This window comes from Lissotriton helveticus, chromosome 1_1 (genome assembly GCF_964261635.1).
Source record: "Lissotriton helveticus chromosome 1_1, aLisHel1.1, whole genome shotgun sequence".
NCBI lineage: Eukaryota > Metazoa > Chordata > Amphibia > Caudata > Salamandridae > Lissotriton > Lissotriton helveticus.
In genome coordinates, this window is record NC_136057.1 from 1,809,705,613 (window position 1) to 1,809,731,700 (window position 26,088).

The window sequence follows — 26,088 nt, forward strand, 5'->3', positions numbered from 1 at the left end:
AGACTTATTTGTTATGAAGTTTCCTAATTTCCTCATTTACTATACTCTCACCAGCAGGAAATACTTTCAGTTTTTTTACTTTGATTCCATCAAAAAGGCATTCAGATGTGTCAAACATCTGCCATGAATTCAGAATGTTAGCACTCTAGTTGCTCATTAGATCAATTGTAGTAAAGCAACTGCTGACCAGGGAAGTCTGCTACTGGTATTCAAACTGCATTTTTCAGTCTGCATGTTAGCCCCTCATTTTGTTCCTTCGCAAATTATTTGTTTTAAGTGTTACCACTTTATTCCAATCAAGATGGCTCCAGGTGTTCCATACTTTTGTCATAAGTAAGACTGTTTGCGTTCTAGTTGTTCTTTAGAACACTCTGGGACATTCTGTCATTGGGCTATACTTGGGCTACATCTGGGTGATATTTGTGCTACTTATGGGCTCTTTTGTCTCTGGTGGCCATCTTGGGAGACTTATTTCTTATGGCGTTTCCTAATTTCTTCATTCACTACAGTCTCCTCAGTAGGAAATACTTTCAGTTTTTTACTTTGGTTCCAACAAGAAGGCATTCAGATGTGTCACACATTTGCCAAAAATTCTGAATGTTAGCACTCTAGTTGCTCGTTAGATCACTGTAGTAAAGCTACTGCTCACTAGGGAAGTCTGCTGCTGGTATTCAAAGTGCATGTTTCAGTCTGTATGCTAAAAACAATTTATGAAATAGAAGAGGATTTGAGAAGTCAAAATGTGGCGTAATTTTTCTTTCTGCAGCACTAATCATACTTTCTATGGAAAAATGAAGCCCCTCATTTTATTCCTTTGAAAAATAAATGTTTTAAGTGTTACCACTTTATTCCAATCAAGATGGCTTCAGGTGTTCCATATTTTTGTCATAAGTAAGACTGTTTGCGCTCTAGTTGTTCTTTAAAATGTAAATGTAAATGTTTGTATTTTATATAGCGCACTTCTACCCGGAGGCCTCGTAGCGCTGTATTCATACCGCTGCGGAACCCATCCTGGCTTTCCTGTGAAATGTCCACTCCTGGGCACCCCCAAGGTGAAGCCAGGCATCCACAGCGCTGCTGGGGCCGTTGTGGAGATTAAGCAAGCTATTGCCCAGAGTCACAGAGTGGGACCCATGATTAGACTAGGCACCGAGGCGAGAATTATCAGGTCCGGGGAAATTGAGCCCAAGACCCACCGAGGCGGGAATCGAACCCTGGTCCCGGGCCAGACCTCTGCATCAGGGTCTGCCGCTCTAACCATTGAGCCACACTTCTCCACTTGTGCTACATTTGGGCTCTTTTGTCTCCATTTGTGCTACATTTGGGCTCTTTTGTCTCTGATGGCCATCTTGGGAGACTTACCAAAGTAAAACACTCTGGAACATTCTGTCATTGGGCTATACTTGGGCTACATCTGAGTGATATTGGTGCTACATTTGGGCTCTTTATTTCCTCATTTACTACAGTCTCCTCAGTAGGAAATACTTTCAGTTTTTGTACTTTGGTTCCATCAAGAAGGTATTCAGATGTGTCACACATTTGCCTTCAATTTTGAATGTTAGCACTCTAGTTGCTCATTAGATCACTGTAGTAAAGCTACTGCTCACCAGGGAAGTCTGCTGCTGGTATACAAAGTGCATGTTTCACTCTGCATGTCTGAATTCTTTTAATGAAATATAAGAGGAATTGAGAAGTCACTCAAAAAGTGCCTTACATTTTCTTTCTGCAGCTCTAATCATGATTTCTATGGCAAAATGAACCCCCTCATGTTGTTCCTTTGCAAATTAAATGTTTTAAGTGTTACCACTTTAATCCAATTAAGATGGCTTCGGGTAAGCTGCACTTTTGTCATAAGTATGAATGTTGGCGCTCTAGTTGTTCTTTAGAACACTCTTGGACATTCTGTCATGGGGCTGTTCTTGTACTACATCTGGGCTCTTTTGTCTCTGGTGGCCATCTTGGGAAATTAATTTGTTATGAAGTTTCCTAATTTCCTCATTTACTGCAGTCTCCTTATTGGAAATGCTTTAATTTTTTTACTTTGATTCCATCAAGAAGGTATTCAGATATGTCACACATTTGCCAAGAATTCTGAATGTTAGCACTCTAGTTGCTCATTAAATCACTGTAGTAAAGCTACTGCTCACCACGGAAGTCTGCTGCTGGTATTAAAAGTGCATGTCTCAGTCTGCATGTCAGAATGTTTTTTAATCAAATAGAAGAGGATTTGAGAAATCACTCAAAATGTGCCCTAATTTTTCTTTCTGCAGCACTAATCATAATTTCTTTGGCAAAATGAAGCCCCTCATTTTGTTCCTTTGCCAATTAAATGTTTTAAGTGTTACCACTTTATTCCAATCAATATGTTTTCAGGTGTTAGATACTTTTGTCATAAGTAAGACTGTTAGCGCCCTAATTATTGTTTCTGCAGCACTAATCATAATTTCTGTGGCAAAATGATTCCCCTAATTTTTTGTTCCTTTGTAAATTAAATGTTTAAGTCTTACCACTTTATTTCAATCAAGATGGCTTCAGGTATTCAATACTTTTGTCGTAAGACTGTTTACACTCTAGTTGTTCTTTAAAACACTCTGGGACATTCTGTCATTAGGCTATACTTGGGCTACATCTGGGTGATATTGGTGCTACATATGGGGTCTTTTGTGTCTGGTGGCCATCTAGGGAGACTTATTTGTTATGAATTTTCCTAATTTCCTCATTTACTACAGTCTCCCCAGTAGGAAATACTTTCAGTTTTTTACTTTGGTTCCATCAAGAAGGCATTCAGATGTGTCACACATTTGCCATACATTCTTAATGTTAGCACTGTAGTTGCTCATTAGATCACTATAGCTACTGCTTACCAGGGAAGTCTGCTGCTGGTATTGAAAGTACATGTTTCAGTCTACATGTCAGAATGTTTTTTTAATTAAATAGAAGAGGATTTGAGATGTCACTCAAAATGTGCCATAATCTTACTTTCTGCAGCACTAATTATACTTTCTATGGCAAAATGAACCCCCTTGTGTTGTTCCTTTTTAAATTAAATGTTTTAAGAGTTATCACTTTATTCCAATCAAGATGGATTCAGGTGTGCTATACTTTTGTCATAAGTAAGGTTGTCTGCACTCTAGTTGTTTTTAGAACACTCTGGGAAGCTGCAGTAGAACACAAAGGAATCAACTGACAGTCTCTGCCCTTGTTGGATGTACATGTTTTACGGAGAATGTCAGACTTCATTCTGACATGACTGAGAAAGATAATGTAAATTTACAGAAAATATGCTCTCAGTTTAGCCTATAGATCACCTTCCAAAGCTCTGTGGGAAAAGCATGAGAACATAGTTTTCTCTCAAACATGATTCATGATATCCCAGCAGAAGGCTTTTTCTAGAAAACACCAAAATTCCTAAAATGAGTATGGTACCATCAACAAATGGTTTATTATGTAACTAAAGTGTTAAACGCTTCAATTAACTGCATTCCTTTTTAATGAGGTGCTATCATGTACATTGGTCCCAAGATGGCTGCCAACACTTCTTGGATGAAGTTCTGACAGCCAATCATATCTCACGAACAGATGTGTCATTAGGCTCTCCCCAGATATATATATTTTTTTCCTTTAATATCTAAAAAACTACTGAACAGATTTACACCATTTAACAAAAAGACACGAGTCTGATCCAATGACTACCTCTTCGCCAAATTTGGGTTAATTCCGTTCCGCAGTTTAGACTGTAGCTGCGACTAAAGGTTCCTATGGGAAATTGCATGAGGAAAATACATTTTGGGACCCCCTTTTTCCTCTGCCCCCGCTTGACGATTCACCCCCAAACTTTAAGGATAGGAGCGGACCGGAGCAAGTTTTGAAAATTTCACGAAGATTCATCAACCGGTGCCAAAGTCATTGCAAATAGAATGTTAAGGATTTCCTATGGGAAATAGGTCCTAACTACAACTACCTACTGGCGACCACCAGTAGGTAATATATATATATATATATATATATATAAGAATCCTGACTCCTAGTGTTTTGGGACAGTATTATGTCCCACAATATTTTTTACACAATATTTTTGTATTTGATGTACAAAGTATGTGGATGTACAAAAGGCAAGCCCGTCTGCGCCTGTCCGCACCTGTCCATGACTCGACCATCGCTGTGACCCTGGATCTCCAACCACACTCCATTAAAACTCAGCTGCCCCCCTCGCACTCAACCTTGGGAGGAACAACAGCTGCCAGCTGTCCACGCTAAACACCTCCCCCAGCCAGTTCTCCTGCCATCACTGCCGCCAGACCTTCATTACCCTCCGCAATTCCACGGTGTCTGCCCCACGTCAAACACCACCACCACCGAAGCCCTAAAGTGCATCCTCCTTGTGTGCTCCCTGCACAGACACGCCATTGAGATCTGGGACCTCCTTCACACCCTCTCAAAAGACATTGCCTTCTAAACAGAAACCTGGACCAAAGCCTCCTCTGCCCCCGACATTGCCACCACCATCCCGGACGGATACGAGATCCAGAGGAAGGATCACCTCCAACCGCCCAAAAAGAGGACTTGCCTTAACACACAAGAGCTCCCTCTGACTCTCCACCTCCACCACGAGCGACTCCTCTACCACCTCCAAACACCTTCACTTCCAGATCCAGACCAGCCCCAGGACTTCACTTTGCAGCACCCTCACCTACGTACCCCCTGGAGTTCACATTTCATTTACCATGCCATCGCTGACCTCATCACACCCCACGCCATCACCTCCACGGACTACATACTCATTGGAGACCTGAACTTCCATCTCGACAAACCCAGTGACCCCAATTCTGCCACCCTCCTGGACAACCTCACCATAATCGAACTGAAACAGCTTGTCCCCACAAATACCCACAAGGCAGGGTACACCCTTGACCCAATCTTGGCAGGCGGGAACAACATCTGCTAAAGCCACATCTCGCAACCCCAAAGGAACGGCCACCACTGTGTTCACTTCCTTGTCAACAAACCCATGCCGCCCTAACCTGCACCCTGCCCTCCAAAAAGAAAATGGAGTAAGGTCACAGTGGGCAGCTCAACTTCACCCTCAACTCTATGCCCAACACCACCTCGATCGACACCAACCGCACAGCCAATGAACCCTACAGATGGATCTCCAATTACGCAGACAAGCTTGCACCCCTACCTAACCCCGATAGACAGCACCCCAGAAAGGCCACCTGGTTCACCACTGACCTCCAAGATGCCAGACACACCTGCAGATGTCTTGAGAATTACTAGAGAAACAACAAATCTGTGGAAGACTGCACCACCTACAAGAACGCCATGAGAGAATACCACCTACACATCAAATCCATCAAAAGGACCTTCATCCAGAACATGATCTTCCAACTCTAGCAACCTCAAGGAACTCTTCAGCATCATCCAGGAACTCGCCACACCCCCCAGCAAAACCACGGACATAACCCCATCCCAAGACCTCTGCAACAATCTTGGCTTCTACTTTCATCAGAAAATCAAGGGCCTCTATGACAACTTCAATGACTAGACGCCTGACTGCGAAACCACTCCCTCCTCCTGCAATGCCAGCCGGCCTACCATCTCCACCTGGACACATGTCACCACCAAAGACACCTCCGTGACCATGAAAAGCATCCACTTAGGAGCCCCTACTTACCCCTGCCCTAGCACATCTTCCACAGATAAGCACCATCAAAGTCACCTTCGAAACTGGCATCTTTCCTGACAACTAAAAAAGTGCAGAAGTCAGGCCCCTACTAAAGAAGCCCTCAGCAGACCCCAAGGACCTCAAGAACCTCTGACCCATCTCCCGCCTCCCCTTCACAGCCAAGGTCACTAAGAAGACTGTCAACATCCAACATCCAGCTAATAAAATTCATCAAAGAAAACTCCATCCATGCCCCCTCCCAATCTGGATTCGGGAGCAACCACAGCACTGAGACCGCTTTTCTCGCCGCCACAGACTACATCTGCACCCTCCTCGACCAAGGACACACCGCAGACCTGATCCTACTCGACCTCTCTGCAGCCATTGACACTGTCTCCCACCACACACTCACCACTAGACTCCACAACCCCAGCATGCAGGGAACCACCCTCAACTGGCTCTGCTCCTTCCTCACTGGCAGAAACCAAAGGATCAGACTACTGCGCTTACTCTCTGAACCCATGGAAATCATCTGTGTAGTACCCCAAGGATCTACACTCTGCCCCACGCGTTTCAAAATCGCGTTTCACCTTGCTGCCATCCTATGACAGCAAGGACTCAGCATAGTAACCTAGGCCGATGACACCAAGCTCATCCTCTCCTTCACCAAGGCCCCTTCACCACCAGACTTCACTTCTAGGAAGGACTGAAGGATATTGCATCCTGGATGAGTTGCAGCCCCCCCACAGACCATACCGGGAAACTCAGCATCGTACTTGACTCCTCCCTCTCCATTACCTGACAGGTCAACGCCATCACCTCCTTCAAATGGATCCTCCTGAATCAAGGAAGACCATCACCCACGCACCCATAACCAGCAGACTGGACTACAGAAATGTAATCTACGCCAGGATCAACTAGTCTCTGCTCCACAAACTCCAGACCATCCAGAACACCACAGCCAGAGTTGTCCTCGGCGTCCCTCAACATGAACACATCACCCAAAACCTTCGGAACCTCCAATGGATCCCTGTTGAGAAGCGAGTAACTTTCAAGATATTCACCCACACCTACAAATGTGTCCACAACACCAGACCCCAATATCTCATCGACAGAATCTCCTTCCACGTACGTAAGAGGAACCTCCGATCAGCCGTCCTCACCTTCGCGGAACTCCTATGCATCCGCAGAGCAAGAACGGATGGCAGAACCTTTTCCTACATTGCGGCCAAGACCTGCTCCCAGTTGACAACAGACACGCCCCCCCCCCTGCACATCTTCAGGAAGATCCTCAACACCTGGCTCTTCAACTGACCACAGCTACCCCCAGTACATTGAGTACCTCACAGGTGAGTAGCAGGCTTAAAAGAATCCGTGATTGATTGATTGATTGATTGATTGATTGAAGTATGTCAACTCCATATTTTATTTAGAGGATATGTTTGACATGATATTGTCATTTGATATTGTAGTTGTCAATATACTGCGATACAACCGGAGCTCCGTGTTGATAAATGTGATTAACAGTGTCATGAAAGGGGAAACATTCTAGTTGCTAGTTAGATTTGTTAAATGTATGAAAGATTTACGAAATATTATTCAATAATTACTGATTAAATCAGTGGTATTGCAACTTCAAGGTGTCGAGGAATATAAACCTAGTGTAGAACCCTTTTGTGACTATATAACGTTAGTACCTGTTGCTGGGGCCAAGGCTTTATCCGGTCATAGGACTAGAGTGAAGATATTCACATAAACAAATGTCTTACATGTTTTACATTAATTAGATAGTTTTGTAATAGTTTTAATAACTATGTATATAAAATGAAATGATTGGGCAAATAGCGTAAGTTCCAATTGTGAGTTAATGGGGTTTGATAGCCAGTAGCCTCACTTGTATATAGTTCATGAGTTAGGCAATTTAGAGGGTCAACTAATCTCAAGTCGATGCAGGGAGACCTCTGGTAAATACGTTTTGATATACACCTATATGTTATTTTGCAGGAGAAGAGATGGATCCCTGATAAGCTATAAGATAATTTAATCCTTCTAAACCATCAGTATCAAAAAACAAAGTTGACACTTACTTTGAATGTCTGGGTAAAGCATCATGTACAGCAGCCCAAAGCGTAGAGTTGTAGCAGTGGTCTCTGTGCCTGCTGTGAACAGGTCAGTCACTGTCAAGAGGAGATTGATTTCACAGAAGGAGTTATTAGGGTCACCTTTCACCTAAAAGGGTGTTAACAAAGACAGAGTTTCAATAAAATGTACTATTGTTCTAAATATTATACAGAGATGACAGATAGAATCAGTAACAGCGAGCACAATCTTGTAAATGATGCCCTAATGTTAGCTGAGCCAATAATGTTGAATGATGCTGACAATTAGTGTACAACAGAGGTCCCAGTAAAATGCAGACATAGGTGTGTTCCCTGCCCACTGCATGTACTTCATATACTCTCAAGCAAGTCTAAAGACCTTGACCCCTTGATGGTCACACTGCAAACAAGGCACGTTTACACCCTTGGCTTGTTGCTCGAGACAACCAGACAACTGCTGAGTCTGCCCTTCAGCAAACTGTGCTACTCACTATGAAGCCAAAATATTCTCTGCTGCCAGAGCCACTGGTACCTTGTGAAAGAAGGGAGGCTGGGAACTCTGCTACCCAGATTACCCATCCTAAACGTTATTTACTGCTTCATGTGGTTTTCAGATTTCTCTTTCTGTCCTTAGCCGTTACTCCCAAATTCACCTCTTAAGCACCTTTCCTATGACCCAAGGGAGGGTGTTGAAAGCAGTCAACATTATACAATCTTAAAAACTAAGGCACCCGCTAAAGCAAATAAAGGAGACACTTCCATTTAGCAATACATGGTATTGTAAGTTCCTTTATCCAGATCGGGTGTATGTCAGTAGGGAGATGATGTGGTTCTGGGTATACAGAAAGAAGTCTATCTAATCCAAGGAATTTTTGTGACTATCCACATTAAGAGAACAGTGGCATTGGGTGATAGACTGCTATAAATGCAAGAGAGGAGTGCACAGGGAATAACGTGATTGCTCCATTTGAATTTGAATGCGTTCTTTGCTCATCCATAACAGAGATTTTAGGTCGCTCCAAAGGCTGAAACTAGTATGTTAATCTTGAAGGGTGTTATTTGCAGTAAATTCCAATCTCAATATATATGGTTTGCTTTGAAAAATAGGTCTTTGGAGGCTGTCTGATGCTCAGTTTGCAGCTCCCGGATTCCCAGGAGGGTCAGAGAAATGGGCAGCCAATGGCGATTGCTTCTGATCCTATGTAGGACCTTCATATGATTTACTTAGTGCTATACTTTGAAGTTAATTAAGGCATTCTTGATGGGTTGCACCTTTCTCCTCTATGAATTGTGCTTGAAGCTATTTGGTTGGATCTGGTGTGATTGTTGAGTGTTATCAGGGGGTTGTAGTCATTATGAATATCGATAAGGACTTTGCCATTTTCAAATATTATTTGGTGGAGGTTCTTTCCAAGCTCCCAAGTAATGATGGATGAGGCGGCTAGGGTAAATAAGATATATGGGTGCCGCTCGGAGCTAGAGTCTTTTGCCTGCCACAATCTTTGCTTGCCTGACATCTTGGGAAGGATGCCGATTTGGGGCTATTACCGGACCGCGGGACGGCGAGGACCAGGGTTCTTTGCGGTGAGTGACCGGCCGCACCTGGGTCATCTTCCCGCTCCACCTCCCTATTTAGTTACGCCCACTTCCGCAGTCGCGGGACACGCGCGGGCACGCGCCAGGCAAAGCCCGGGCCAAGGGCGGGCCCGTTGTAGCCCGTTCGAGCCCGAAAGAGACTGGACTGGGCCCACCCTCTTGAGTTGTTTATCGAAAAGTTGCCTGTACCCACTGATTAACTAGTATTGCCTAGTATGTCTACACGTGGGGCAAGAATAAAAGTGCGTTATGGGGATGCCTTCTAACTGGAACTTTAGATAATTTTATAACAAGGACAAATTCAGTAATAGATCAGGGGATTATATTGATGGAACGGCGGGTTTCTCAAGATTTGGCCATGGTGAAAAGATCTTACATGGGCCATCGTGCAAATGCCCGCACCCCTGAAAACCCCCTAAGAAACAACATAGTAGAAACCCAGGCACTTGTACATAGTTTACCCACCACAATAGATCAGTCTGATATTCAGTCAATTACTGATTTAAATCTCTCACAAACAACTGAGGATAATATAGATCCCACTGGGGGGGACGACACAGAAATAGTAAAAATGCAATTACGTGAAAGGAAAGAGGGAGCGAAAGCTAAAAGAAAAAGGGCTAATACAACAGCAGGGGGAGGAAGAAAAGCGAAAAGAGCTATGGGTGGGAATAGTATGGTTGAACCCCAACACCAGAAAGATACTGAGGTAAGGGCCGTCCCTCTGCTATTAGCAACACAGGGTGATGCTCCAGCCCCTGACATAACGATAGAAATTATAGAAACAGGAGATGAGGCCCCCGATCCATTATTTATAAAATTTGGGGCATTACTAAAAATCTCGCTTGCCCCGTTGGAAAATAGGCTCAAGCGGATTGAACAACAACTCTCCCGCTTGGAAGTAAATTCCAGGGGTTGGACTGAGACAATGAAAGGAAAAACAGTACCACAATCTACGACATTTAAAACCACTAAACCTGTGGTAGATAAGACCAACAACATAACGACTTCCGTACAACCCCGGAATCAAAATGCCATAAATCCAGCAAGACAGAATCTCCTAGTTAAACCAACAACTGAAGGTAAACCTGTAGAGGGAGACGATAAAGCAGAGATTAACCCAGCAAAAAGGGGTTTTAACGCTGGGAGAACCGCCAAGAAGGCACACTATAAATTTACCCCCTGAAGCTAGCTCTTATATGATTGTATTAACAGGTGTACCAGAGTTGAGAGCACCCAACGAGGAATCCTTTACGACTTTAAAGAACAAAGTGCTGCATTGGTTAAATACTAACCGGCCTTTGCCGCCCCTTATAACTAGTAGAATACTAATGGTGCGTAGAGCAGCCTGGGTGGGTAGCACTACTAAAACAATCCCGGGTGACTGTGTATTGGTTAGTTTTAGTGACACCCATACGGCAGAGCATATCTGTAACTGGAACAGCTGGAGCGATTATAGTGTCCGGACACCCATAGAAGCCCGACTATTATCATATTTTTACCCACGAAATATTTTACCAAGAAATGAGAATGAATAGACAAGGGCCACACATCATACAAGGGGCAGGGTGCAAAACCATGTATAAAATCCTGAGGAGATGTGGAGAGGTGCCCAAATAAATAATCGCTTTAGCTGCCTAGAAATGGTGGATTGACGTCAGAGTTTGAAAAAGAAATCCCTGGGGACCAGACAGGCTAATACAAAAGAATCCCGCAAAAATCCAACAAATAGATCATGCCCATTAAATCAGAAGAGAGAAATTGGATTGGTGAGAGAGGAAGCATCAGTATTAGATGGAAATACATCCCTCTGGGTAAATTGCTCCTTGGAGGACCAGATAAACTCTTTGCCCAGACAAATACCATATGTACAGGAACAAGGGAGCAGGGTACATCTTGGGGGAGCGGACGTAATCATAGCAACTATCCCCGGAAACACAAACAAGGTAGAGGCCTCAAATAAAAAATTGTTGGCCGAGAACGACCCTATTACCTTTATTACCTGGAACATAGCAGGGCTATCTAGTAAAATAGAGGAACCAGTGTTTATACCCTATATAGAAAAATTCACTATTATTTGCTTCCAAGAATGTTGGGATATGGAGGAGACACATTTAAATGGTTTCCGCACCTTTTTTTCACCTACCAAGCTGTCAAAGAGGGGCAGAAATGCGGGGGGTCTTTGTATTTATATAGCCAGTACTGCACATATTGCGGTCAAAAAGAGTCTCTTAGGATCAGATTACTATCAAATTCTGATATTATCTTTGGGTGGCAAACAAACCATCACCTTGATCAATTTATATAACAATATTCCTAGGGACGACTTAAATAAGATACTGGAGAGTCTTGTACAAAGCCTGCAACACCTAGGTGAAAACTCTCACGGTGATGAATGTGTGATTTTAATGGGGGATTTAAATTGTCATTTATGCACCCAAAACAATCTAGGTGTTTGTGGGATGGTAAATCTGAAGGGCGATTCCTGCACTCACTTTGAACATTCAAGTACCGGGAGTGTCTTTAATTCCCTGATTCACCTTTTTGACTTAGGGTTTGGAAACAAACTTTGTAGTCCGCAAGTCCCCTTCTTACCAACTTTTATTGGAAGGGGTTGCACAACGGTGATTGACTTCGCTCTGATTTCAAATAGTCGCTCTTGCTACGTACTTAGTTGCTATACAGGAGAGCTTGTATTAAGCGATCACTATCCCATTTGCCTTTCTATGACATTCACCCAGAAGAATAAAAAGCATAGCAATGTAGCTGGAAATCTCTATAACCATAGGATAGCACTTGCCAAAAAAAACGGGTACAACATAAAATGGAACAGAGTAAACCCTACGACGTTTATGGAATCTCTATTAAAGGAGTACCAAAATGACTTCATGACCTGCCTCTCAGAGACTAGTGATTGTATACAAATATTGGTTGCTTTTCAGAAGATTTCTGGTGAAATTCATAAGACATTAACCAGATCATCTAAGAAGGGCCCAAAAAAAGAGGGGGAGGGATGGTTTGATATAACTTGCAGTAAAGCACATGCAGCTCTAAAACCGACCCTTAAGAAAGAGCCCAAAAATGCTGTTGAGATTAGACAGGCTAGAGCGAGGTATTATTCCGCAATTAAAATCATCAGGAAAAATGAACTGAAACAGGAGGCCTGGAGAACATTACATCAAGCATGCATTTTGAGGGACACAGTTGGCTTTTGGAAAGCAGTGAATGCCCCTTTTTTTACTGAAAGAAAGACAGACTCCATGGAAGTAGCCATAGATGAAGTAACATGGGTAGACCATTTTACAGATCTTTACAAAAAAGATGAGAGAGCGGTTTTAGAATGTAACGATATTCAAGAGAGGGAAGAGGCCAGTATCCAAAGTATTTTCCCCTTGAGTATTACTTTCACTTTACCTGAAATTGAGCTAGCTATAGCAAAAAGCACATCAGGAAAAGCGGCTTGTCCAGACATGGTGCCCGTAGATATTTATAAACATGATATAAAATTATGGGCACCTCTCCTGACAAAAGTTCTTAATAGTAGCAATAAAATAGGCTTTATTGATACCTGGCAGGAGGCGGTAGTGGTCCCAATTTTTAAGAAGGGGGACCGCAACGACCCTAGGTGCTATAGGCCAATCTCTCTCCTGGATGCTCTTATGAAAGTGGCAGGACGGGCATTACTGAATAGGTTGCAACTATGGGCGGTTGAGACAGGAATTCTTTCTAAATTTCAGTATGGATTTAAGGCAGGTGTAGGAACTGTGGAGCAAGGATTAAATCTGGCCATTTAGTAGGAAAATATGTGGTGGCAAAAAAGGGCAATCTCTTTTTATCCTTTGTCGAACTGAGTTCGGCATTCGATTGCCTAAGCCACGAAATTCTATGGGAAACACTGTTGCAACTCGGCATAGAAACTACTCTTTTGAACTTCATTAAAGAACTTTATCGAGGGGCGGGAGCTAAAGTACGCTTTGGGAATAGGGGGGAATGCACATCCGTTTTTCCTATAAGAAAAGGAGTTCGGCAGGGCTGCATTCTAGCGCCCTTTTTATTTAATCTTTATATCAATAGCGTGGCCAATCATCTAACAACGGTTAAAACGGATTTCCCCCAAATTAAAGGTACCCCAGCCCCCATTCTATTATACGCCGATGATGAGGTCATCATGTCAAGAACTCAGATGGGCCTCCAGAATGCACTCTCTGCCTTTGCAGAATATATGGGAGCAAGAGGACTAAAAATCAACATTGGCAAAACTTTTAATATGTGTTGTACCTTAAAGAAAAATGTCTCGTGCAACACTTTTTAAAAAAAGTCTAAGATAGCGTCAACCGATAAATTTTCCTATTTAGGAATAGTTTTTAATACAAAAGGGAACATTGGCATCGGCAGCCGACGCGAGGAAACTAGCCTTCTCTCGTGCTATCGGAGCTGTTACAAAATTTACAAACAAATTGGGGGGCCGCCCGGTGCACATTCTTATTGACATATATAAATCGAAATGTGTCTCCACCGTAACGTACGGTGCAGGGATATGGGAAATCGCTGACACCCAAACCTGTGAAAATGCTTTTCTGAGATTTTTGTTAGCAGCCCCAACTCGACATCAAGCTATGTACGTCATAAAGAACTAGGTCTGACCTATGTGACTGACATAATTAAAGTAAGTCCGGTTTTACTTTGGGATAAAGTCTGGAACTCACAAGAAACTGGTCTTAATAGAGAGATTATACAGGATTGCTTAGACCTCCAGGGGGGGGGGGAAATTCAATGCTTAATTTATGTGAAGTCCTTTCTAGAAGAGACTGGACATCCTGAATATTTTGCTACTCCCAGTACCTTAAGCTCCATTTCTAAAAAAAAGCTGAAAGAACTGTGCTTGGAGCTATTAGAGTCCAAACGGTGGCAGATAGACGGAAAAAAGAGGTCTGTAATTCGGAATCATTTAATGATGCAGGAATGTGGTTTACAAAGGTATCTAATCCTGGTGCAGAGCAGCTTCTCTAGGATGCTCTTAGCGCGTTTCAGAGGGGAAAGTTTTCATATGCTGGTAACCTTCCCAGAAATAAATTCATTGTCAAAAGACTTACCACTGTTCCCGTGTGACGATTTTTCAAAACAATCCACCATCCATTGTGTGTTATTCTGTAAATTCTACTCTTTTGCCCGGAATAAATATTTAATGATTTTATTGTAAAAGTGGGACTTGAGACAGTGCAGACCGGCTTTTTTGAAACTACAGATGCTGGAAAATGAAATGTCAATGTATCTTATGTCCAATTTTCTCAAAAATGTGATTAGATGTAGGCAATCCATGAAATGACCATATACCTATTTAATAATAAATTGCACCCTTTTATACCCTTTTTGGTAAACTGATGTGGAATCAATTGTAATGCATTTATTATTGTCTTTTGTAATTGCTTTTATGATTTTTAAAGTTTAAAATCGAATAAAGCTGTCTTTGACTTTGAAGATACATGTAACTAATCCTCCCTTCAGCCTCCCTTTTTATAACTTTTGGTTGCTGGTGTGTGGAGGGACAAAAAATTATCCATCAGCATGCCTTCTATGGCCCAGGTCTCCTCAAAGAAGCGTATATCATAATTGCTGTATCTGGTTAGTAAGTTAATGATCAACTGTGGTGGCTGGTGGTGTGATACTTAATTCAAAGGTCTCTACCTGCTGGTCCTATCGTGTGCTGGTAATTTCTAGTAATCTCTACCAGTGTTGTTTACTAGGGCTGTGGCTTGCTTGTTCCAATCACCATCTGCAGGTAGTGTTTGTCTCCTAATGCTCCAGAAACCATTTCATTCTGCTATTTATGGCTAGGACTTTTACCTTGAGATTGAAAGCCTATTCTTTTTAAATGGATTTTGTAGAGGAGGAGTTAACTAGGGTCCTGAAGATACGCTTGGTCTATATTTTCACTTTTCTCAGACCCAGGCTCATTTGGTATGAATTGTGCCAATATAGGTGAATCAGCAATTATAGTGTTTTATTTGGTAGTCTGAAATTTCCATTCTGATTGAGACTGTACTTTTTTCAGGGATATCTTTATGATCAGTAGAGTGTGCAGTCCGTTGGCCTTTCCTGAGAAATGTTAGATCAAATCATTCCTAAGTGTTTATGAGAGAGCCATTTCATCTCTTTATGCTGTACGACCTCAAGATGTGCAGTTGGCAGGTGTATCGGGTCAGCTCATTATATTAACACAACATCTTCGGCCCCTTCAGTAAATCTACCTAACCCAGATTCTCCCCTCCAATCAGGGACTGGAGGAGCCATCGATCAGTACCCAAGTTTCCTCTGAAAATACTGTGGATATCAATCCTTCTCCCTGTTCACCGCTATTGGATGTAGTCCTATTGAGGCAGAAGACCCTGCAATGGATTCTGGAGACTTTGGTCATGATGAACTCTGACCAGTTGTTGCAAACTAACTATATGAAGGAAATCAAGTTAGAACCTCACAAAGTGAACATATGTCTGCCTTCACTTACTAGGCAAAGCAAACAAAAGGAAATGATGGACGGAGCACTGAAACTTTTCAGACACTCACCACCAGTCACAGATCTGGGTTCAATCCATCATAGTTCTATAGCTCACTTCGCCACCTCAGTTCAGACCCAGCTATATGCAAACCAGTCTTGACCCTGTGCTTCATGGGAACAGTCCAGCCTGAACTGCCAAGCCACTGGAGGCAAGCTATCCTGACTGATGAGGGGTGAAACCCCAAAACCGATCCTAGGATGCTTGTTTTCTGTCCAGGGAGGACCTGGCCTGGCAGTCCGGGATGGACTATTTCCATTGGGCGCAGGGCCAAGACTGATTTGCATATGGCTGGGTACAAACTGAAATGGCATGGTGAGCAAAAACCGATGGATTTAGGCCCAGATCTCTACTGGGGCGAATGTATAAAAGTGTTCCGCATTCTGTCCATCAATAGTTCTTTTTGCATTTACTTACAAGGCAGCAGAGGAAATCACAGCTTCTGTTCATTTTGAAAGTCAGGGAATCCAGAACTCAAATATTCAAGCAACCCTCATATCCAGAGAATTCTAAGGGTTTAGAGATTCTCACTAGTGTACCTCATTATACTGTTAATATCTTCAGAACAGCCTATGTTAATTAAAAAATGTTTTTTTTAAATGGCTATAGGAAATCCACCCTAAATTATAGGATTCCCCCACCTAACAGACGGGGAAAACATATAAATAGTTTTAAAAACTATAAAAGCGTAAAAGAAACATAGGCCAGCCAGAGGTCTTCTCTTAACCAAGAAAAGTACTTCAAGGGAAATTGTCCCCCCAGGAGGACAACCTCATTTATCAACTAAACCCCACCAAGGGACAAGCCCTTTATGTAATAATACTGAGATGCCTTAAGCAAAAATAGCAAACATTGGTCTATGGTGGGTGAGGGTGGTGCCATGGAGAAGGTCCAACCTAAATCCATCGGTTCGATCAAAGAATAGTGTAAGACAATATTTCCCACTTCTAAGGTGAACTACATTTCTCAGGGGGAGATAAGGGGCTCTGCCATTTCATCCCTTTCTGAGATTGGTACCCCTCATCCCTTGGGTCAGTCTATTTTTTTTATATAGACCATAAGGGGAGGAAAGCATTAAACATTATGTTAGTTGAATAGATTAAAACTGTTCCATAGCTTTAAGCAGATACCCTCATTCCAAGAAACAGTATCTGCAGACCTTGCACACGCAGGGCAAAGGGGGTTGAGAGCTAACAAGGGTGGACGTTACATCCTCCCTAATAGCCAGTATTGTGTGCAGGGCTAAGGAAGGACTTTTAGGTCTAGTTCTGCGGATAGCAACTGAAGCAGAAGTATCTATGGAAGATTTGCTAGTAAAGAGAGAAAAGGTAATGCCAGTGTTGAATCACCATGAAGGCATATCTCCCAGTCAGAAATATCCCACTCAGGAACTAATATAGGTTACCGAAGTTTCAACCAGGTGTCTGGAAATTTACCCCAGTGTTATCAAAATAACTTAAGGATTGTTATTTCAAATTATTTGTCTCCCCACTGTGCAGGTTGTGGCTTAGGAAGGGAATCTTTGAATCGCTAGGCCCCCTTCATGAGCCATCAAGTGTATCATGATTTGCGGAAGTAAGGGAACAAAGCATAGATCATGGAGTTCTCCTGAAATCACTCATTGGTAAGTTGTATCATTCACTGCTTTACACTCCTAACAAAGAGTGGTTATGTGAATCATCAAATTGTGCTTTTGGAAGAAACATGGTTCTGGGAAAACACTAACGTGAGGGTTTTGTAACTATTACTTGACTGGGGTATGATCGAAGCAGAGGTAGATTATCAGGTGGGCTAATGATGACCATTATCTCTATTAGAAACTAGAAAGTTTCAAATGATATGACTCGTCACTGTTTACACACCACTACAACCCAAACAGCTGACCAGATTTTCACGAAATTTGGCAGAAAGCTATATCTTTGCCCAGAAATAGGGATTTTGGGGCATATTAACAAGGCAGGCGATTTGAAATTATCGCCGCTTTTGCGGCCGTTTTCGGCCGAAAAGCAATGATAATTTCATTGCCCTATCAGCAAAGACACGCTATTGCGTGTTTTGCTGATTTTGCGCCCTTGTCTACAACGCCCAGCTTTGCATCTCTAATGAAATGCAAAGTGGGCGTTCCAAGGCAAAATAATAGGAGAAATGTCGCTAAGCGACATTTCTCCTATTATCAAGCTGCTCGCTAATAAGCAGAGCGTTAGAAAAAGTAGCGCTAACCTCACTTTCCTAGCGCCTGCTTGTGGCCTGTACTTAGCCATGTAATCCAATGGTAGGAGGATTACATGGCTAAGATTGTCCTGCCCTATCAGCAAGGTTATCGCCATTTTCAATGGAATATCGCTGGAAAACCAGCGATATTCCATTGAAAATGGCAATAATCCCCGCTATCGCTGGGATTTTTATCTCCATGGCATTAAGCGTTGTTAATACAATGCTTCCATGGAGATTATCGCCAGCAAAAGCGGGCGATAGATTTCCTCACACTAGCAGCGGTCAGCGATAAACATCGCTGCCGCTTGCTAATATGTCCCTCTGTCTTTTGATGTATATCCATCCAAACTGTGGATGCCAATGGATCCGCAAATGTGCAAGCCACACCTTGCATTGTGATTGGCTGTCTGTAACTTGAAAAGCAAGTTGTAGCCACCATCTTACAATTTGGTCCCCTTCTCTATAGTGAACATTTTTTAAAAGTAGAAAGGGGTAGGGTAGATGTACCATGACCCACTGGATCGTTTGTGGGTGCTGTGTAGTTGAACCTAATGATGAACTTATTTTTTGATTGTGTGGATTTTCAGAATCTTCGTGTTGGTCAGTGTTACCCCCTAGCCATTGGCAGTAGATCCACAAATATACACTGTTTAAAAAATGAACATACAAAAACACATGCATACACACAACATGTACACACACATATACACACTCCCACACACTTAGACAATCACACACATACATACTCACCCACACAACTGTTCAAGCATCCCCCACACACAGAGTGAAACCCAGCTTCACAATTATATAGATACAGTCACTCACACTTTTGTAAGCTCTCATGCTCATATACAGACACACACATACTGATTCACATACATACATAGGGCTGATTTAGATCTAGTTAGATGGATTACTTCATCACAAAGATGACGGATAGCCTGTCCACCGAAATATAAATTGCATAGGACATAATACACTTAACCCCTCCCTTATGAGATGAAAACAAGCTATATATACAAAGTTATGTGCACTGTATATCCTATGCACACAATTAAACCCACAGACACATAATTCCATACTAATGTAGACAGAGACACATGTACACAACCTCACAGACACATACTCAACTACACAATCAGATACAATCACCCCCTCGCACAGAGTAGCACCCACACAGTACACAACAGAGTCACACACAATTACTTTATCTCACATACTGAATGCTAATGACACATGCACATAAATAATTATACATAAAACACTTACTCACCCACACACACTCTCCGCAGACAAAGAGACTTACATTTATGCTCACTGTAGAGATATATAGAGTAATGCTCACAACCACACAATCTCATAATTCTTTAGTCATCCACACACGAGACAACCTTACAACGATAGAACCTTAGACACTGACATATATATAATGTTTCCCATCACATACACAACCAACACATAATCACATAGACAGACATACAAGTGTGAATATATGCACTTAGAAACATACATTTACATGCCGATATAGACACAATTCCATACTGAGGCACACACTCAGTCACACATACAGCCTCTTACATTCTTTTACAGATGTATATATATTAACAAAGACTATAATATATGCTCTCTTGCACACACACAGACATTGTCCTACACTCCTCTGCAGATACACCTTTGAACCAATTTTTGTTTTTACATTTGCCTGGATCCACGGATCCACCATGATGTTTTATTTAGCCGAAATCATGTTGTGACCCTGATAATTGACTCCGTGATGGATCAGCGGATCTATATGATACATAAAAAATGTGTGTGAAATTCAAAAATGAATTTATATCTTAGTTGGGTGGCTCTTTTTATACTGTGTTGTTCACACTTATATATGGAACTGAATATTATTATTAAGGAAGATCCAGTTCCCTTCTGATGTGAAATGGACTCCCTCCTTCTGGAACATACCTGCTGTTAGACTTGGCATTATTGGTGTAGGTCTCCCTTCCCCTGCGACTCATCCTGTCTTGTATGTTGGCTGGATATAGAAGTTCTGGGTGCCGTGCCACTGCTAGTTAGTGCCACAGCGCGAATGCTCCATCTACATAAATGACTGTGTGAATAAGGATAACTCTAATGCTTACATTTGTATAGCCTGTTTGTTAAGGATTACTTTCTATCACCCTATTTTGGCCCTAAGAACCTGATAGGAACTGCAAGTTTGATATGTGTATGCTCGGGCCAGGGTTGGCCGCCTGTTAGTAAGGACCGTTTAGGTATTATATGTTGTGAAATGCCTATCCTGAAAACGCGGTAGTTTCTTTTTTAAAGCTTTACTGCAGGCTGTTGCGAGTATTATATGTTGTGAAATGCCTTTCCTGAAAACACTGTAGTGTCTTGTTTAAAGCTTTACTACAGGCTGTTGAGAGTATGCGTATTGGCCGTCTGGTTTTGGAGCAGCAAGGCCAGCTAGATCAGACCTCGCTGAAAAGAGAGATTGGTTTTCCGAGCATGGGGAGGGGTGACTCTTTGATCCAAGCAGGGTCCTGCCTGGCAAGGTGAATGATGGCTCCACCTCCCACTGGGTGTCTGATAGCAGACCCGCTCATTGTGAAAGGGCAGGATGTCGACTCATAAATCAAGTGCTCCCTGACACCACCTAACTGGTTCTGACTGGAGTCAGTAATTTGCAACCTTAGAGAACAAAGACTTTTTTAGGTATAAAATGCTGAGCTGGAACTTTGGTCAAGTGTGTTCCTTCCGGATGTCACGACAAAACTCTGTCCAAGTGAAGAGAGGAAAGGACTTTGCAACTTTGACCCATCTTGCAGAAGAAACCACCCGAGGGCCTAAAATCTAGGGAACCTCCTGCCAAAGTGTCAGGGACATTAGACTCTACCCAGTCAGCCGTCGGAATTCCCGTGCGAGGAATTCTGCTTTCAGGTGAGGTCCCCTTCGAATAATCCAGAGCCTCTAGTTCTACTGTAAGGGCCACGAACTGGGCCTCTTCTGAACTTTTGCTAAAAACCTGTTCGGGACGCTGCAGCTAAGACAAGAGCTGCCGCTGCTGAGAGCCAGCCTGAATCTGAGGTGGGATCTTTGAAACTTTTGCTGAACCTGTGTGGGCCGCTGCAGCTCAGAGAGAACTGCCGCGGCTGAGCGCCTGCCTGGCTCTGAACTTTTGAACCTTTCTTTGCTGAATCTGTGCGTGCCGCTGCAGCTAAGACGAGAGCTGCCGCTGTTGAGAGTCCACCTAAATCTGTACCCTCCAACCTTCCGCAGGATCCATGGGGGCCGCTGCAGCTGAGGGAGAGCTGCAGCAGCTGAGAGCCGCTGGAACCTGCACCATCGTGGTTTGTCCCTTGGGCCGCCACAGCTGAGAGAGCGCTGTAGCTGCTGAGTGCCTACACCCTTTGCTACTGTGCACCATTGTGATTTGTCCCGTGGGCCACCGCAGCCGAGAGAGAGCTGTAACCGCTTAGTGCCCACACCCTTTGCTACTGTACACCATTGTGATTTGTCCCGTGGCCCGCCGCAGCTGTGAGAATGCTGTAGCCGCTGAGTGCCCACACCCTTTGCTACTGTGCACCATTGTGATTTGTTCCTTGGGCCGCCGCAGCAGAGAGAGAGCTGTAGCCGCTGAGTGCCCCCACCCTTTGCCGCTGTGCACCATCGTAATTTATCGCGTGGGCCGCCGCAGCAAAAGAGTGCCATAGCCGCTGAGAGCCCACACTCTGCTTCTGTGCACCATTGTGAATTGTCCAGTGGGCCGCTGCAGCTGAGAAAGAGCTGTAGCCGCAGAGTTCCGACACCCTTGACAACTTTGCATCCCCTTTGGAATTGTCCTGCGGGCCGCCGCAGCTGAGAGAGAGCTGTAGCCGCTGAGCGCCCGCACCCTTGACAACTTTGCATCCCCTTTGGAATTGTCCTGCGAGCTGCTGCAACTGAGAGAGAGCTGTAGCCGCTGAGCACCCATACCCATGACAACTTTGCATTCCCTTTGGAATTATCCTGCGGGCCGCAGCAGCTGGGAGAGAGCTGTAGCCGCTGAGCACCCACACCCTTGACAACTTTGCATGCCCTGTGGAATTGTCCTGTGGGCTGCCGCAGCTAAGAGAGAGCTGCAGCCGCTGTGCCCCCACCACGGAGCTGCCCGACGAGAGTCTTCGCCACCCCCAACCTGGGCCGCTGCAGCCACGTGCTGCTGAGAGCCGGCTTGTCCCTGAGTCAGTGTGGGTGTACGCTGCGTACCTCAGCGGCCCGTATTGTGGTCGCTGGGAGTCCGCCTGTCATTCTCTCCTTTTCTTCGAGAAGCTGTGTGCTGTCCCACCTTTTAACGACAGGTACTTGGTGCGCAACGGGTCATGTAGGCCCCATCCCTGAACTCAGTCAGTGTTATGCTTTGATGACATGTTGTTATCCCTTTGAGACCCTATGGGTTGACGTGAATTTTCGTTTTTGAAGCGCTTTGAGAGTTAACCCCTCCCATGCTCATGACGGAGCCACTCCGTCATGAGCATCGGCTGAGCTGTGCTCATGACAGTGCGGTTCCGTCATGGCCTTGCCGCCGCGCCTGAGCGGCGCTGATTTTGCGCCTGCGCGGCGCGTTCTATTGAGCGGGCGGGGCCATGATGGAACTGCTCCGTCACGAGCACAGGTCAACCGCGGCTCGGAGCGGCTCCGTCACAAGCATGCGAGCGCCGCTCGCCCCCCCGCCCCCCTAGTGCTGCGGCGGAATTGCCGCCCCAGCGAAGGGGTTAAGTTAAACTGTTATATAAAGATATTATTTTTCTATACCTACCCGAGTTGTGTCCTTTTGTGGTGTCATTACAGCCTTATTGTACGTGGTCACAAACGATTCACACACTGCCTCTGAGATTGGCCTAACTACTCGTGCTACGTTACCAAAGGGTTGAGTAGGGGTTATCAAAAGGAGTGACCCACTTGCCCTGACTTAGGAAGAAGGGTCCCTATTTGGACAGTGGCGCCAGCCAGTGCCAACTAGAGACCCCTATTTCTAACACCTACCATATCAAAGCAGATGCTACTGTGGGAAATGGAACCTATGATAAGGACACTGAGGAATGCAGAAGTTGTTTGGTAGACATATTTCCTAAATTGGTCAATCTTTGGGCAGAATTCAGATGACACTGCCACATCTGCCTTTGACATATGTTGGGATATATAAAGGCGATGTGTCAATATGGAGCCACCCATTGTTCCAATGTCCCATTCATTTGGATTTCTACTCCAGCCCCTGTGATTGTGCATAGATTGTTTCCACCACAATGCACAATCATGAGGTCTGGGGGCTCGCAATGCAAAATGCTCTCAAGCATAGACAACATTTGATGCTACGTCATACGTCTCTAGCCTCTAGCCGATCCAAGTGATGTCCTCTTGGGAAAATCCAAGATCTTTGTCAATGCCACAATTTTTTGCACATGCTGAAGCCCAAAATACCAAGCGGTGTCCCACAATCCACACTCTCACCAAGATGCTGGTTTGGAGGAACTGAATACCTGAAGAATCAGTAGCAGATTGACTAATTTCAATATTGATGTGCAGAGTTGTGCGAAATAGGAACAAAAATAGCAAAATTGTGATTGGTTGAAGGTTTACTATAGCATAGTAAGTTAGGTAGTGAATAACAGTCATATGATTGTTTTTTACTCTGATTGAGAGATAGTTAAACTTTTCTGTCCTACTTACTGTAATAGGTTGACATTTTTTCCGTGTAAACAGTTATATCGAATTATATTGTTTTTCAGGCTTGCATAGAAACCTATCCTTTATAAACGTTTCACCTGAAGGTTGCTTCTAGGGGTTTTGAAATAGGTTGCTATGGAAACTGGGCTTGTGGAAAAGTGTTTTGGGGAAGGATGTAATAGAGAGTTCACACATTGGGAGAAAATAATTAAGTTGCATGCCCAACCCCTGAGTAGATTATATATGCGTTTTACAGCGTGCAAGTTACTCTACTTTGAGACCTTTCTATGCTAGTTTAAACAATGTTTTTAATGGTACACATTTTAATAGCTGTTGATCAAGTAGTATGCAGTTAAGACATTTCGCATATTTGTTTCCATATTGTCTCTGCTATGATGTGTTAATCAATTTCCATTAGATAAAATATTTAGGTATGTCTTTAAAGAAGCACATTTAGTGTTCAAAAAGGTTAGTAGCTACTCTCTTATAATGCTAGGTAAACTTACATATACTACATGAAATTAAGTAACACTATTTGAAAGTTATTGTTTGAAGGAAAAATATGTGGAAATTTGGGCGGAGGAGGTAGTGCAAACATATCTTTGAAGGGCAAAATGATAATATGTGCTAATCTCTGTGATGGAATGAGTGTAATTAAATGTAGAAGTGTGCTGGTCATTTACCAAGTAAATCAATTGGAGTTGAAGTATACTATTCTCAAATAGGAGTGTTCTATGGGAAAACTATATGTAATAGAGTTTTGGAAAATAATTTCTACAGTTGTACACATTGCTGTATAATGAGCTATGTTCAGGGTATCTTTCGTATGTGGAAGAGGGTGAGTGGAGTGTCCTGTGGGGGACTTCAGATCTTATGATAACCTATGTAGACGATGAACCAAATACTTAAAGTTTGCTTGGATAATCATATGTTATGTATTTTATGGTACAAAGGTTTGTCAGTGAGCAGTGATCTTCATGTGTTAAATTGTTAATTATAGTGCTTACATAAGATCCGGTTTGTAATTGTTATGGGGTACTGTTCTTTATCTAAAGACTTCAATTTAGAGTCAGAGGTTTACATCAAACACCCATGTCAGTCAGAAAGTCTGTTCTATTGTGTAATAGTCACCTATTTTTAACATCGAAATTTACACTATCTTTTATTTTGTTTTGGATTCTCTGTATATATTTCTCTCACTTACTTAAAGATAGGTTGAAGGGGCTAGTGGCTCAATATATATATTTACTGTTTTATTTAAATACATCTGTGTCTTCTTGGAACAGAACTAAAGCTAAATAGTTTAAGTGCAGCTCATACATACCATGTACTTGTAGGTGAGGCCACTGCTACACTTGTCTCTCACATGTAAACAAAGCTTTGCATCAAAAGGCCAGTCCCTAAATACAAACATCACCTAATACTAGGCCTAGCTGCTTCTACGTAGTGGTGTATACTCTACAATTAGACACATGTTATACTCTATAGCAAGAGCTTCTTTAAGAGCTTCTTGTCCCCTTCGCCCTTCCCCTCCTCTTTCCATGCGGTGTCCTTCACCCTCCCTTCCTCTTTCCTGCCTTCATTACCTGTCTGATTCCCCAGCTCCTTCCCCCTCCCCTGAATCTTTCCCCCTGCCTGCTTTTCCCCTTACGTATTTGTGCTTATTGTTTATCTCGACCATACAAGTAACTATGTTGCCATGCCCTAACACTGTGTAACCTTTGTAACAATGTAACCCGTAACTATGATCTGATGCTCATGTAAAGCGCTCTGATACCTCCGGGTCTAGCCAGCGCTTCATAAAAACTTTAAAATAAATAAATAAAAATAAAATAATATACTAATTTCTCTCTGGCCAGACCTGTGCATTAAGAGTCCAATCCCCTAGCACACATACCATGTAGTAGCAAGAGAATGCACTTCCACATACAGCTACCTACACAAAGCTGTACATCAACAGACCAGTACTCCACTATATACATCACCTAATTCTATGCCTAACCACTTCTGCATACAACTGTCTCCATAGGCAAAGCTGAGAATGAAGTGTTTAGTCGTATACATATTAGGAGTTTAATGGATCGAGCTGGATGATGAGTCCAGTCTCCTACCACACATAATATGCAGTGGTAGGTTAAGTCACTCGTACATAATGCTTTGCATCAATTCAAAGGGGCAGTCCATCAATACACACATCACCTAATGCCAGGGATAGCTACTTATACATATAGGTATCCTCTCACGGAAAACTCAGAACCAA

The 26,088-nt window shown here is 43.1% G+C and overlaps 1 protein-coding gene across 2 annotated transcripts in view; it reads right to left on the reverse strand.

Moving 5' to 3' along the window:
* Positions 1-26,088, reverse strand: part of LOC144753119 (cytochrome P450 2D15-like) — a 691,888-nt gene that overhangs the window by 172,650 nt on the left and 493,150 nt on the right. For both annotated transcript variants that reach the window (XM_078640909.1, XM_078640906.1), the window contains one exon: positions 7,753-7,894. In XM_078640909.1, coding sequence (XP_078497035.1) covers positions 7,753-7,894 — 142 coding nt within the window. The remainder of the gene's footprint in view (positions 1-7,752; positions 7,895-26,088) is intronic.